The sequence below is a fragment of the Tachypleus tridentatus genome, chromosome 7 (assembly GCF_004210375.1).
Source record: "Tachypleus tridentatus isolate NWPU-2018 chromosome 7, ASM421037v1, whole genome shotgun sequence".
NCBI classification, from domain to species: Eukaryota; Metazoa; Arthropoda; class Merostomata; order Xiphosura; family Limulidae; genus Tachypleus; species Tachypleus tridentatus.
In genome coordinates this window covers 125738799-125755226 of record NC_134831.1, presented here as the reverse complement: position 1 = coordinate 125755226, position 16428 = coordinate 125738799, and the positions used below count along the sequence as shown (strand labels likewise).

The window sequence follows — 16428 nt, the reverse complement described above, 5'->3', positions numbered from 1 at the left end:
CCTCTGTGGAGGTGCTGATATTCATGGAAGGGGTCGCTCTGTAGTGTGTATGCTCTCAGATCACAACCTTTCTCTTTTCAGTACTGGTTCTTATACTTATTTTCATGCACCTAGTCAGTCTTTTACTGCTGCTGATCTCTCAGTTTGCTCCCCTTCACTATTCTCACACTTTTCATGGAGGGTTGACAGTAACTCATGAGGCAGTAATCATTTTTCTATCATTTTGAGAGAGACTGACCATGGTAGATGCCACGCGACCCACGTGCTGTGGTAGAAGCTGGATCAAGTCAACTGGCCCTCTTTCACTGCTCTCTCAGAACTTGATCCTGCCGTATTCTATAAACCATCGAAAGATGACTGCATGGCAGCAACTGACTGTATTATACAAACAGATGCTCAGTGTATTCCTAAAACCTTGACACGTTTTCCATAATATCCTCGTCTGAGGTGGAATTCTACTTGCCGTATAGCTCAGAAGGCTCAAAAATGGGCCTGGGATACTTTTTGTAGGTAACCCACACTCTCAAACCTCTTCACTTTCCAGTGGGCATGCACACATGCTCGGCAAGTAAGATGCCAAAGCCAGAAGGAATCTTGGATTAAATACACAACCAGCATCTTTTCTACCACAATTCCAAAGTCATATGGGACAAGATTCAAAAGGTCGGTGGGCAATATCATTCTGTCCCCCTTTCTATCCTGCTCTCTTGAAGGCCAGGAAGTAGCTGATGCCCGAAGCATTACCGATACTCTCAGTGAAAGCTTTTGCCAGGTGTTTAGCACTTCTGCTTCATCCTCCACCTTCTTAGTCATCAACACTTGGGCAGTGCGATCACTTCTTTCCTTTCAGGCTGATTGTCTCTGTGACTATAATTGCCCCTTCACACTGGTGGAACTCAAACTGGTCCTTCATAGGTCAGATCTAATGATATACACTACAACATGCTATTTTCTCTATCTCCTGCTCCTCTTGCTATTCTTCTGGTTGTTTTTAACTGGATCTGGCAGGAGAATGTTTTTCTGATGTGTGACACCAGACTATTTTTCCTTCTCTAAGCCTGGGGAGAATCCCAAAATTCCTTCATACTACCATCAAATTACTTTGATGAGCTGTCTCTGTATGACTTTTGAGAGGACGGTTAATACTCATCTTGTTTGGTTCCTCAAATCAAACAATCTCCTTTCGCCCACCCAGTGTGGGCTCCGACAATAACTCTCTATCATAGACTACCTGATTCGATTTAAAGCTTTAAGAAACCTTTCTCAAATGACAACATCTTGTATCAATATTATTTGATCTTGAAAATACTTATGATATTACGTGGAGGTATGGCATTTTGTGAGTTACGTGGCCATTTGCCCCTTTTTATTAAAATGTTTTTAATAGGCAGGTGATTCCAAATTTGTATGGGTGCAACACTTTCCTACAGGAACTTGCAGTCCTTCAGGGCTGTGTTTTGAGTGTCACGCTTTTTAGTATAAAGATTAATGCCATCACTGAACAACTTCCTCTTACGGGCACTATGTTGACTTCTTCCACATCTCGTGTCAGTTGTCGAGCATGAGATTTATTGAGCAACAGTTACAGACTACCCTTAATCATTTACTGAAGTGGACCACAGCAAACCATTTTCACTTCTGCCTCTTTAAAACCATTTGCATGCACTTTTGTTGCCTACAGGGTATTCACCCTGATCCTGAACTCCGTGTTGGTGAAGTTGTGCTTCCCATGGTCCCTGAAACAAAGTTCTTTGAGCTTATCTTTGACCATAAGCTGACCTTTATACTACACATCAAGCAGCTATGAGTGAAATGTACAAGTGCACTGAAGATCCTCCATGTCCTCCCTTCCATCACTTGGGAAGTGGATTGTTGTTTGATGCTAAAGATATATCGTGCTCTTAATTGATCGAAACTAGACTTGAAGGTGATAGACCCTATTCGTTATCAAGGACTTCGGCTCTGCACTGGGGCTTCCTGCATTTCCCCATTTCAGAGCTTATAAATAGTCTCATGAATCTTCTTTGCACCTCTGCTGTTTACAACTGTCTTTACTATATGCTTTGAAACTACGTACCTTACCAAAGCATCCCACCTGGGGTTGTGTTTTCCTTCCTCGATGGGCTATGCTTTTCTGAAGGACGATCTGCCATTGCTTTTTTTGGCCTTCTTATCCAGGCACAGTTGGATGAATTGAGTCTGTTCTTGGATAACATTGCTGTATCTATTGGTTAGCCCATCCCACCATGGCTTACTACAGTCCCCAAATGTAACCTTTGTTTAAGTCATCTGAGAAAAGCAGATACTCCCAATTGGAAATACTGTCTTTTATTTGCTGAACATTTTTCAAACCATCCTTCCATTCCTATTTATACAGATAGTTCACAATCAGGTGACTGTGTGGGCTCTGCTATGGTTTGTTGTAGTTTGGTAGTTGAGCACAGAATTTCCTCCACAGCTTCTGTGTTCACTGCTGAACTGTATGCCATTTCTCTTGCCCTGGATCATATAGAAGCAAAGCAGTACTCAAATTGCACTATTTATACTGACTTGCTTAGTGCTCTACTGGCCCTGGAATTGCTTCATGTTAGTTTTCACCCAGTCATTAGTGATATTTAAAACCATCTAGCCCATTTCTCTTTAACATCTACTTCTATCCAGTTCTTCTGGATACCAGACGGTGTTGGTATTCATGGGAATGAGCTCGCCGACACTGCAGCTAGGTCTGTCTGCTCTGGCACTATCACTGCTGTGCCTGTTCCACACGTGGACTATGGTCCTTTATTCAAGGCTCAGCTCCATGCAAGTTGGCAGTTGACTTGGAGTGAGCAACGTGAAAACAAACTTTTTCAGATAAAACCTACTGGACTTTGGCCGTCTTGTTTCTGTGAGGATCGGAAAGAAGAAGTTGTCCTAGCTAAACTGAGCATTGGTCACAGTTTTTTAATTCGTTGTTTTCTTTTATTTGGACTGATGCACCAGTATGTGGTCTGTGAGACACTAAGGTCACAATAGCCCACATTTTACTGTCATGCCATTCTTATGACTCTCAACGACTGCACCATTTTCAACACGTTTTGCCCCAAGGTTTATCCCTAATGTTTGATAGTGTCATTGGCAATGGTGACACTCTCCACCTTACAAATGTTTTAAATTTTTTTAAAGGCCATTGGTCTTTTTAACACTATTAAGTTTTTAGTTCATAAATTAGACTTTTTCTGTTTTTAAATTATTCCTTTTTATGAATTAAGTTAAAATTAGTTTGATATGAAATTAGAAAATGGTCGTAATGTCAAATAACTCAAAACCAGGACTGGATAGGCAAACTTCATATGTCTAATGCTGACGTTTGAACTAACCTGTTAGTCATCCTAGTGAGTTATAATAATTGAAATTAAACTACAGAAAATCTTTTTGAAACTTGTGTTACTTTACTTTCTCTCTTACTGCTGTAAACTAGGTTTAAAAACTGAATATAATGCTATTTAAGTTTTTAATCCAAAAGTTAAACTTTGTTTTGTTTTACGTTAATTCCTTTTTTTGAAGTTTAATAATTTTAATTTAATTTTAATTTTTTTTACAGGTTGTTTGGCACACGTAGCCTAGTCGTTTTGTGCCATAAAATGCCAACCAACCAACATTATTATTTTACCTAATCTTAACTAACCTAAAGAGTTCCATATTTTTACATGTTGCTATAATAATGAATAATGAATAAATATTAAAAACAAGAAATAAAGTACTTTCCCAGTCTTCCTTTTTTCTTGCCTTCAATTGTCTGGGACATTTAAGCCTGCTTTTTTATACTTATAGTAGTAATGCATGAAATAATTTCTATCTAATTAAATAATACACTAAATAACATAGACTAATAACATGCAAAATCTAGACAATTTTCCAAAACTCTCACAGTTTTTATGGCTTTCTATTTATGCAACAAGAGCCATAAAAAATTCATCAAAGCTAGTTATTAAGTTTTTCACTGGAATATTGCTTGTACCCTGAGTGAAATTGATTATTATCTGTTCAGAATACAACAATATGCAATACATCAAGTGATGGATGGAAACCTTGACTCTTCAATGGTTGTGTGTAATGTGTAATTAAATGTGTGAGAAAACTATGAACATATTCTGAACAAGAGGATGTGACAGTTTGGTGTGCCAGACAAGAGGATGTGACAGTTTGGTGTGCCAGACAAGAGGATGTGACAGTTTGGTGTGCCAGACAAGAGGATGTGACAGTTTGGTGTGCCAGACAAGAGGATGTGACAGTTTGGTGTGCCAGACAAGAGGATGTGACAGTTTGGTGTGCCAGACAAGAGGATGTGACAGTTTGGTGTGCCAGACAAGAGGATGTGACAGTTTGGTGTGCCAGACAAGAGGATGTGACAGTTTGGTGTGCCAGACAAGAGGATGTGACAGTTTGGTGTGCCAGACAAGAGGATGTGACAGTTTGGTGTGCCAGACAAGAGGATGTGACAGTTTGGTGTGCCAGACAAGAGGATGTGACAGTTTGGTGTGCCAGACAAGAGGATGTGACAGTTTGGTGTGCCAGACAAGAGGATGTGACAGTTTGGTGTGCCAGACAAGAGGATGTGACAGTTTGGTGTGCCAGACAAGAGGATGTGACAGTTTGGTGTGCCAGACAAGAGGATGTGACAGTTTGGTGTGCCAGACAAGAGGATGTGACAGTTTGGTGTGCCAGACAAGAGGATGTGACAGTTTGGTGTGCCAGACAAGAGGATGTGACAGTTTGGTGTGCCCAGACAAGAGGATGTGACAGTTTGGTGTGCCAGACAAGAGGATGTGACAGTTTGGTGTGCCAGACAGAGAGGATGTGACAGTTTGGTGTGCCAGACAAGAGGATGTGACAGTTTGGTGTGCCAGACAAGAGGATGTGACAGTTTGGTGTGCCAGACAAGAGGATGTGACAGTTTGGTGTGCCAGACAGAAGAGGATGTGACAGTTTGGTGCGCCAGACAAGAGGATGTGACAGTTTGGTGTGCCAGACAAGAGGATGTGACAGTTTGGTGTGCCAGACAAGAGGATGTGACAGTTTGGTGCGCCAGACAAGAGGATGTGACAGTTTGGTGTGCCAGACAAGAGGATGTGACAGTTTGGTGTGCAGACAAGAGGATGTGACAGTTTGGTGTGCCAGACAAGAGGATGTGACAGTTTGGTGTGCCAGACAAGAGGATGTGACAGTTTGGTGCGCCAGACAAGAGGATGTGACAGTTTGGTGTGCCAGACAAGAGGATGTGACAGTTTGGTGTGCCAGACAAGAGGATGTGACAGTTTGGTGTGCCAGACAAGAGGATGTGACAGTTTGGTGTGCCAGACAAGAGGATGTGACAGTTTGGTGTGCCAGACAAGAGGATGTGACAGTTTGGTGTGCCAGACAAGAGGATGTGACAGTTTGGTGTGCCAGACAAGAGGATGTGACAGTTTGGTGTGCCAGACAAGAGGATGTGACAGTTTGGTGTGCCAGACAAGAGGATGTGACAGTTTGGTGTGCCAGACAGAGTCTGATTTTCTATTGATAACTCTTTAACCAAACAAAATTGATGGCTATAAAAATTATAGTTTGTCTGAGCAATGGCAATCCTATAGTGAGTGATATATGTTTAATTTCTTACTCTTTGAAAGAGTGTGGTAAGAATAGAGAAGACAAGATACCCAGAGAAAACGTCATGTGTGTCATACTATGGCGAATTCAGAATTAAAAAAAAAATTATTGTAGAATTAGGAACTTAAAACTTATATACTATTAAAATATAGATTATTAGCTAAGATTTAATAATATATTAATTGATATAACATAAACAGAAAGTAGTTTAATAAAACTTTAAATGTAAGACACAAACTTTTTGCTGTGCATAGTAAAGGACAACTGGGTAGAAAGTGTTAACATTTTGTCAGACATACTTTATCTGCAATTGAGTTAAAAAAAAACAACTTTTGCTTTACAATAGACTTTGGATACATTCTCATTGAAGTTGCTAGAATGTTGAAATTTTCTGGAGGTTTGATAGCCTTTCTCAAAGTATAGAACCTCTCTCTGGAATTTATATTTATATGAAATGTGTATAAAATTATCTTATGTCAAATTACTAGACTAAGTTTGGAGTTGTGAAGAATACAATGCATGGTATATGTAAGTACACATCCTATGTGATTTGATTACATACCCAAAAGAAGTAACTGAAGTTTGTAAAACATATCACCTTAACCTCCCTTTTTTGGGTGTAATGATTTTTATAAAAACATACTTTAACTTCCCTCTGGTATTCAGGGTAATGAGTTAAAGGATTTAAGAAAGAAAATCCTATTTTACATCATAAAAAAAATATAATTTAATTCCTCCTCCAAGACATAATTTGCTCATTAAAGGTTTTAAAAGAGTTTTTCTTCTAATTTAAATGAACTTTAAGCTTTCTTTTAAATTCTGTTTTTACCAAAGGACTCATTTTCTCTCTCTCTCTCCTTCTTTTAACCTGTTCAGTGCTGTAGACGAGATAACTCGTCCAAGATAATCGGAAATATAGTGCCAAGGACGAGTTAATTCGTTCTCAATAATACCTAGTTTCAACGTAGATGTCAGCACCATACACGCATTTGACCTACTTACAAATTGTTTCACTTTGGATCCAAAATGGCGTCACGAAAAAAGTTACAAAATGAAGAATCATTAGAGTTGTAATTTGAACTTGGTTCGGAGTTGCCATAGCAGCTGAAATACTTGGCAGTCAACAGGTTAATGCAGTAGAATAAAAGCACTCAGTTATTATAATGAGCAACATTATAATAAGATTTTAATTAAATATTTTTTTGCTTTATTTAAAGTTAGTGATTTCTTATTGCTTTCAAAATCACTTTCCTAACCTGTCTTTATTTTCTTTTGTTAAATTTATCTTCTAATACACCAATATGTATGTGCCTCAGATTTCTAAAGTCTTATAACACTTTTCATTCTGTAAAAATGCTCATATTCATGCTGCACTTATTTCAGAAGCCTCTACAACCCCACTCCCTCCTGGGGTCACCACTGTATCTTCTACAGCCAAAACTACACCTATTCCATCTGTATGTCAACCAGGCTGGACGCCTTGGCTTAATGGACACACACCTGATAGTAGTGGAGACTATGAAAACATGCAGACTCTGAGAGATCAAGGGTACATCTTTTGTTCTGGTGAGGAAGTGACAGCTGTTGAATGCCAGCAGATTAAAGCATCTACAACTACACAGAAAACCACCAAAACTGATAGAGATGTGGTCTGTGATGTGCAGCACGGCTTGGTATGCAAAAATGAAAATCAAGTGAAGGGTAAAAAGTGTGCTGATTATGAAATTAGGTTTCTTTGTGATTGCTTAGAAGGATCTACTGAGGGTAAAATAGCATTAACAAATACTACCACTTCTGTGGTGTCATTCATTCCATTCTCCAGTACTTTGCCACCAGCACTAGTCAACACTACTGCAGCTCCAGTGAAAAAACTAACTCCAGCTGCCACAAGTACTGTACAACCACCTTGTGCTTACTGGTCTGATTGGATCAACTCAGACAGCCCATTGAAAAGTGGTTACTTAGGAGATAAAGAAACAACCTTACCTGAAATGCTGATAGCACAAGGATTTTGTTCTGAGGTAAAACATGCACTTAAAGTGATGTTCAGTAGATATTATTTCCATATCAACTATTCTAGAAAAGTAATGGTTTTTATTCTTGGTTCAATATCATATGTTGTTGATGCCAATTAAATAAGTAAATATTACTTTTATGACTCATTAATTATCTCTAATACTTGTATTACCAGACATATTTATTACCTTTGTATCACTCTTTAGTTATCTTTAATACTTTCATCATCAGATGTATTTGTCACCATTGTATCACTCACTAGTTATCTTTAATACTTTCATCATCAGATGTATTTATTACCTTTGTATCACTCACTAGTTATCTTTAATACTTTCATCATCAGATGTATTTATTACCTTTGTATCACTCTTTAGTTATCTTTAATACTTTCATCATCAGATGTATTTGTCACCATTGTATCACTCACTAGTTATCTTTAATACTTTCATCATCAGATGTATTTATTACCTTTGCATCACTCTTTAGTTATCTTTAATACTTTCATCATCAGATGTATTTGTCACCATTGTATCACTCACTAGTTATCTATAATACTTTCATCATCAGATGTATTTATTACCTTTGTATCACTCTTTAGTTATCTTTAATACTTTCATCACCAGATGTATTTGTCACCTTTGCATCACTCTTTAGTTATCTATAATACTTTCATCATCACTAGTTATCTTAATACTTTCATCATCAGATGTATTTGTCACCTTTGTATCACTTACTAGTTACCTATAGTACTTTCATCATCAGATGTATTTGTCACCTTTACATCCATTTTATTGACAGATGTTATTTCAGCATCCATGTTTATGTGGTGAACATTTGATGTTGCTCACTTGGAGTATTATTCCTGCTTTCTTGTGAATCATACATCATAACTATTGAACATCAGATTAGCAGTTATAGCTATATTTGGTAGACTACAATAAACACAATTGCTCTGATCATAAGTAGTTGAATGTGCAGGAAGGAATATACATAACCTTTTCCATTCAGCACATAGACCACAATGAATATTTATGTTTTGACCACAAAAAATTAACTTTGTTATAAAAATTGTGCATTACTTCCTTACAAAGAAAGAAATATCTAAAGTCTCCAATATAAATATAACAATATAGACAATGAACTTGCACATATTTTACCTATTGAGTGTGGCTGCTCTAATGAACTTGAGATTTATGCAATCTGTGCATAAAATATACAAACACTCCCATTAAACTACCAGAGGCAGAATGCACCATAGACAGAGAACTATCAGTCAATGGGTCAAAGAGGAAATCCAACACAGTGCTGATTGTCATCATTGGTCCCAAAGAAAATGTCACATTGCAAAGATTTTTCTTTAAATAAATGCTAATTCTTTATTTCACATACAAAAAGAACATGCAATATTTTCAGCAAGAACATGCCCATAAACACACTTATTGTTTGTCTAAAAGAAAAGTCATCTTTACAGAAATGATATGTTAATGAAAGATGTTTCTAAACAAATAGGTTTTATTTATTGAAATGGGAATAGGCTTCAGTAAGATAAGTTGCAAATGAAAAAAAACGTCATTGGTTCAGGTATTGTAATTAGTTAGAAAATGAAATCATGCTAGAAAAAATTAATTTCATTTTCAGATATAAATTTCACAAAAAGTTGTGTCGTGAATGGACCATTGAATAATTTAACTATTATAAAAGTCTTTGTAATTTAACTTATACATCTAATAGAACATACTTTTCTTAAGTAATTCATCTGCTTGAAAAGAAAGGATTTTCAAATTGATTAAACATCATTTTAAAGAAGATATGTTTGGTTAAAATCAATATTTAAAAATTCTTCACCAAAGTGAGAACAACCTTTTTTTTTACTTCCAAATTTTTTTTTGTCAAACTTTAAAATATATAGATGTTAAATAGATGTTAAGACTGATAGATAGTGTATCTCCACCACAATGTGGGTCTACTTCACAGTCACCTCCAAAACCTATAGTACATTTTATATCCAATATTATAGCCTGTAGCCTGGGAATCTTTTCAGTTGGTGCAGTGTTTTTTATTTCTTTTTGGGCTTGTTTTTGTTTATAACAAATTATCATTAGTCAGAGATTTGGATTTGCTGTTTTTAGCATAGTATATTCTTTTTATTGTTTTATTTTAATTGATTGTTCAGTATTAATATTATATATATATTTGAATGAGCTCTGCTTATAATCCACGTTCTTAGGGAGAGGTCTCAAGCATTCAGTGCCACGATGCTGATTTTGATCAAGATTTCACTGAGACTGGAGAGCTAGGACTTGAATGTAATTTAAATAAGGGATTTGTTTGTACGAACACTGAACAACCTGATGGAATATGTAAGGATTACAAGATTCGCTACTTCTGCTCTTGTGGTGAGTTATTTCTAATTCTCTTCAACAATTGATACAGTTGTGAAGAGAATTAAAAGGTTCTTTCAGACAAAAAAGTGTTAAGGCAACATTAGTATATAATATCTTTAAAAATGTTTGCATAGTAAATGAAAACAAATTATTGAAGTAAATTCAAGCCAAAAATTTTCTCCATTGATTAGTTTTGAAAGCTTTATATATTAAAAAAAAACGTTTACTTGTGTTCAACTTTAAGTATTATCCAGCTGTTAAAATCAGTGATGTCGAGAAAACCCACTTGTAAAGAAAAATATACACATAAAAATGGCTCATTTTGGTTGAGAAAATTTTTTATGTAGAGGAGCGAACAACGTTTCGATCTTCTTCGGTCGAAAACGTTGTTTGCTCCTCTACGTAAAAAAATTTTCTCAACCCAAACGAGCCGTTTTTACATATATATTTCAGCTGTTAAAGGTTCATAAGGAAACATAAGAGTCTATAGTTATTAAAATGCAGATGCTTAACTGGTGTATGTTTACTCAAACTGAAGAAAATGTAACAATGTAATAAAACTGTATAACTGGAAACAGTATAAATTCCAATGAACATTCGAGATACATCTACATGATATAGTAATGCATTGTAAGATAACGGGTAAATATTTGAGAGAGAGAGGCAAAATTAGTAGAAATAACAAATATTTCACAAAGTCAGTGATACAAATACATGGTATTTACTTCATAAAATATGTAGAAAGAAAAGTGAAAAACAGAAATTGAGAATTAAAACTTATAGATTAAATTAAGTTAAAAGGTCATAATTCACTCTTTTTTCACACTTGTTTTTGAGATTTATGTAAGTGATTGTACCTTAGAAAAACATAATAATGTAATGTTTAATGTAAAAGCCAATTTGTGTTTTAATAAAACTTGTTTACAGTGAACATTTTCTGTTTCATATTTTTATGGTTTTATAATAACATTTCAAAGTCACTACTCCTATATTTTGGCATTTCTGGATGTGTCATTACTTTTATATATAACAGATGTTTTTGTTTTGTTTTCCTGCAGTAGGATCAACTGTAAAACCCCAAACAACTGCAAAAATTTTGTCATCAACACCATCAGTATTTCGTACGTAATTTGTTGTTTTATTTTACATTTTGTGCTTTGACGTAAATGATTATCCTACTGTCTGGAGTATCTGTACCTCAAACTCAAAATAATCAATGGGTTCTTGATAAAGAGAAAATTTAAAATGTATTAAAATTCTTCATTATATGTTAAAGTGTTGTTACTTCTAACTGTATAAATTAAAGGTAATCATTTTTAAACTAATATTATCATCATAGTTTAACACAACTAACATTGAAGGTATGTAGTGTCACTGCATGGTTCCTAGGATATTTTGCTCTGAACTTAGTACTATTCACTGGTCAGTACAAGCTCCATGTGATGTTTACATGGACAGAAATTCTTCCTTTTCTGTTACATTAAGCATTGTCATTCCTCCTTGAATGAATATTAAAAAATAGTTCAGTTCTGATGATGAGAAACCCACCTGAAATAAAGATGTATCTCAGAACAGCTGTTATGGGTATTAACACTTTTATTGTTAAGGAGAGAATAATGTTTCAAACTTCCTAGGCCATCTTCAGGTTGAGGTCATCTTCAAGTTAAACCAGTATAAAGAAAACACCTTTACACCTACACTAATTAATAATCTAACATCCAACTGCAATGCTCCATCCAATCCCATACCCTTTTATACTCTTGTCCTTAAAACATGTGTCCAGCAATGGTCACTTGCAAACTCTCTCTTTCTTAATCTGAAGATGACCTAGGAAGGTCAAAACGTTGTTCTATCCTAATCAATAAAAGTGTTAATACCCATGCCAGCCATTCTGAGATACAGTTCATTTCAGAATTATAGATATAAATTTTTCAAAGCCCTTATAATTCTACATATTAATCAAATTTCAGTGTCTGTTGGCTGTGGTTCATTATTTGTGATAAGTGGAAGTGTTTAAAAAGTGTTAAACACAGTTACTATTAAACAACAACACGAGTTGCATCTTTCACAAATTAATAATTAGCTAAGTTAAGTATAATGACAACATGTTGGTTGGAATTTCATTTATGAGTTAGATAGATTATTGAACCAAAACGTTGGCTCCATGTAATATTTTCATAAATAAATCTTCATTCTTGATTTCCATATTGTGAATAGTTCTCCAGGAAGGGATTATTACTATCTTTTGTGAAATGACTAGAATATTATTTTACTTTGTTTATTAGAAAAAGACATGATTTTATGGTATAACACATTTCAAGAAAGATTGATTTGGAAAAATGTTTAAAATAAAAGAAATGCCTTTTAACTGAAGTGATAATTTTACATCATAAAATATAAATTTTATCTTATTTTATTTTTCCATTTATTGGTGTTTTATAACTTACAGGAGTAAACTTGCGATTTGGATGTTATTGTATCAAAATATTTTTCTACAATGCATTTAATTTTAATGTTTTTATGCTTTAAGAATTAAGTTTAGTGTCTAAGCTATTGAAATGTTGTAAGATACTAGCATGTACTGTCAACATTAGCAAACTGGCAGAATAACTTTAATATGTGAAAGTATTAACATCAACTTGAAAGAAGCCAATACTCACCTTGGTGGGTGAGCTTTGAAGTTGGCAAGCAAAAATATGACAGTTTTTCCAAAATTTACTTCTCATCTGCTGACAATATAGCTATTCTTTGCCAATGGCTTTGCCTATCTGAGCACTGATCTTGCATGCTCCAGTCTTTGGTATCCCACTTAAACGGCCTTGGCAATATCTATCTCATCTGCTGACAATATAGCTATTCTTTGCCAATGGCTTTGCCTATCTGAGCACTGATCTTGCATGCTCCAGTCCTTGGTATCCCACTTAAACGGCCTTGGCAATATCTATCTCATATGCTGACAATATAGCTATTCTTTGACAATGGCTTTGCCTATTTGAACATTGATCTTGCATGCTCCAATCTTTGGTATCCCACTTAAACGGCCTTGGCAATATCTAGTTTGCAAATTTCTCCATCCTCATCACTATGCCTTCCATGCTGGTACTGCATCTCACTTGGTTAATAAAATCACTTTTTTCTGGATAGTGTTGGTCATGGTTTTCTCTGACAATGACTCTTTGTCCCATCGTGGATTGTGATTTTTCGTGCTGACTTGTGGGTTTACGTGTAATTATAATTTGGAAAAAAAATTTAAAGGTGGTATTTGTGGGTATAAATTCCCATGTTACTCTTGTCGACAAGCAATCTGACTTCTCCTTTGTTATCCAGTATCCCTCTCTGGCAGGAGGTGGGGGGGGGTTGCTTTCGATTGGAGCTGTTTATGTTTTTATTCATTGAGAGATAGAGACATTCATTTGGCTTGGAGTGTTTTCTCCTATGGGTTTCTGAAGTTGTCTTTTTTATTGATCGTGGGAAAATTTTGGATACTGCTTTCTTACACTTTTCATTATTACATTATCTTATCAAAAGTCTTTTCTTTTATTCGTCATTTAAATTTGTGATTTTATAAAGCTTTTCCTTGTCCCTTTTAAGGCTACTTCTCACTTGCTGGTAGAAGGGGTGACTATTTAGTTTCTAATCATTCGTGATTTGTCTGGTTCTGACAGGGAGCTTTACTGTTTTATCATGTAATGTGATCAATCAACCTTATGATTATTTTGTGTGTTTGCTTGCCTTGATTTCCATTCTCCTGGTGGAATTATTTTTTCTTTTGACTGCTTACATGTTGAAGTCACAAGTTGGAATTGTTGGCATGTTTGTAGGACTTTCTCTTTCTCCTTATATCCTGCAATAACCTAATAAGTCTTTTCTTTCCAAGCCTCTGACAACTAAGGAAAGGTGATACATCTATCTTTGCAATTCTTTTGCCATTTGTTTCTCACCTCTGCATTCTATTGTAATCTGATAAATTGTTTAGCCTATCAGGCCTGGAAGTGTTATGTCACCCACTTTTCCTCTTTTCATGGTGGATATCTTGACTGTGTTTTCATAAGTATCCTTCAGTTTCTCTTTAATTTCTCCAATTCTCTAAAGGTAGATTCCCTAATATCCGTTTTGCATATTTTTGTCTTTACAAATTAGGTATCTTCTAAGTTACATCTCAGCAGATTCAGCACATTTGTTTTTGCCAGTTGTTCCTTTAATCCAGTGGGGGAATTTTTATGATCCAATATTCAGACTTTCCCCACTGCTTTTCTCTCACATTCTTTATCTGCTCAAGTGGCTTTCTTCTGGGAATTTTTCCCCACCCCATGACCATTTTTACATCTGCTGGATCATAAGGAGGAGAGAGTACTTTTTTACAGTCTTGTTTTTCATTTTTCAGGGTCCCTTACATCTTACTTTTACTGGATCCCACTCTGTGGTATGTGTTGCCAAGACAGTGTGCTTCTCTTAATTCAGTTCCACACTAGCAACTGATTTGATTATTCTTACTACTGGTTGCAACAGGCTGTGTAGAAATGAGGTGTTCCATAAGACTATCTAGTTGCTTTCCAGATGGTATTACTGTAATATCATGGACTGGCACTTGTGGACTATCATGTGTACAGCTAAAAGGGATTCTGTTAGTCCCTGCCAATCATTGGATTGAATAAGTTGGGGGTCAGTTAACTTTTAAAAATCTAGAGAAATTGGTTCAACTAGTGCACTGTTTCCAGAGCACTGTTCTTTAGTGGAGCTAGGATGTCTTCACCACACCAGTTTTTAGTCACTGGGTGGTAGACAGAGGGTTTTCCTACAGTGTTAGAATTTGTTCCTTCACACTTGGAGAAGAAGGCAAAGTTGAGGGCTCTCCTACTCTGGTCCTTGAAGTTTTCTTTCCAGATGTCAGTAGGAATGGCACCAGATTCCATGGGAGCATACTCATAATCATAATTCTGGTTCTGATTTTACACAAAGCTGTCCAGTTGGAGGGTGCATAGCCTTTCTCTTTGATCAATGTTGGTTTTGTGAATTGTTCATGTAAAGAGGTTCCCTGTTTTCTCATAATTCTGAATGTAAAGTGATCTCATTCTAGGCTCTTGGTTGAGCATATCCTCTCCATAATTCCAGGAGCAAGTGGAATATTCCTTATTCATGTGATTGGAAAGTTAGGATGAGTGTTTATAATTCCAGACTGGATGAGTTTTGTTCCTTTGGTTGGGTATGTCATGCACGATCCCATCATTCCAAACTTGAGGTAGCCTTTTAGACTTCTTCAGGTGGAAGATAAAGCTTGTTCACTTTGGTGTTGCTTACTTTCTCATCATGATTCAGGTAGTGGCTACAGGTTGGGATCCAACAAAAATTATATATATATCTATGACATTGTAGTTCAATAGCCCTAGCCATCAACATGGAATACAGGTAAGATCCCTTAATTCCAACCCAGAGTTGTGGAACCTCAGCAATCTGGTGGTGACTGGCCTATAATGATTGCTTGTGTACTATTCCACCCTTTATTCTGGATGTATTGTGGTTCCCCCAGTGTGTGTGCCACTTTTATCTTTGTTAACCACTGTTCTATGCTGTTTCTATGTGGATCATGCCCTCACCAGTCTCTTTATCTTCTCAATGTTGGATTCTGAGTATACTGTCAGCAGAAGTAAGTATTATTGGAAATACATTTTTGGTTAAGGCAAATGTTAACCGCTTAGTGGAATGAAATTCATATGTGTGTTTGTTTTACTTTGAAATTATTGTGTGAGTAATTAATTTCCTTTTATATTGTTTTCAGCATCTTGTAATGAATATATAGACTTGGTTGGTGGGTCTTTACCTGATTCTTCCTTAAGAGCTTCAAGTAGCCTCACTCCAGAAACTGGTCCACAGGCAGCTGTAATGGTAGACACCACTGAACCGAGTGAGTATGAAATAACACAAGTTTTACACCATAAAAAAAGACCTTTTTATAACATAATACCACCTAGAACAGCATTTCTTGCCTATTATTAAATAAGGTATTTTCATTTTGTCAGTGGTAATGCCTCATTTTAATTTTTAGGTGATTTAACTTTTTGTTATTAAGTCTTGCACATAGCAGTAGTAATTTATTTGTTAGCCTATCAAATTAAAACAATTAAGAATGATGTAAGATAATACTTGTAAAGGAAACTCTAGTTAAATCCTTTAATATTTTTCAATTGTTATAAAAATGATTTGTAAGGAAGAGCTATAAACCTTAACCATAGTTTAATTATAAAAAACAGATAATTTATAATTTATTAATTATTAACTTTGTTCAAACTCATACAAGATATTACTCCAGTTAGCAGCAATTTTTTTATATTTTTGTGATTAACTAGTCATGCCGTCATTACAGAAACTGATAAAATGTTTTTAATTTAGTTTTTGTTTTATG

At 35.6% G+C, this 16428-nt stretch overlaps 1 protein-coding gene across 2 annotated transcripts in view; it reads left to right on the top strand.

Moving 5' to 3' along the window:
• LOC143256532 (hemocytin-like) overlaps window positions 1-16428 on the top strand; it is a 157067-nt gene that overhangs the window by 71537 nt on the left and 69102 nt on the right. For both annotated transcript variants that reach the window (XM_076513879.1, XM_076513878.1), the window contains exons 40-43: window positions 7012-7649; window positions 9872-10040; window positions 11087-11149; window positions 15805-15930. In XM_076513879.1, coding sequence (XP_076369994.1) covers window positions 7012-7649; window positions 9872-10040; window positions 11087-11149; window positions 15805-15930 — 996 coding nt within the window. The remainder of the gene's footprint in view (window positions 1-7011; window positions 7650-9871; window positions 10041-11086; window positions 11150-15804; window positions 15931-16428) is intronic.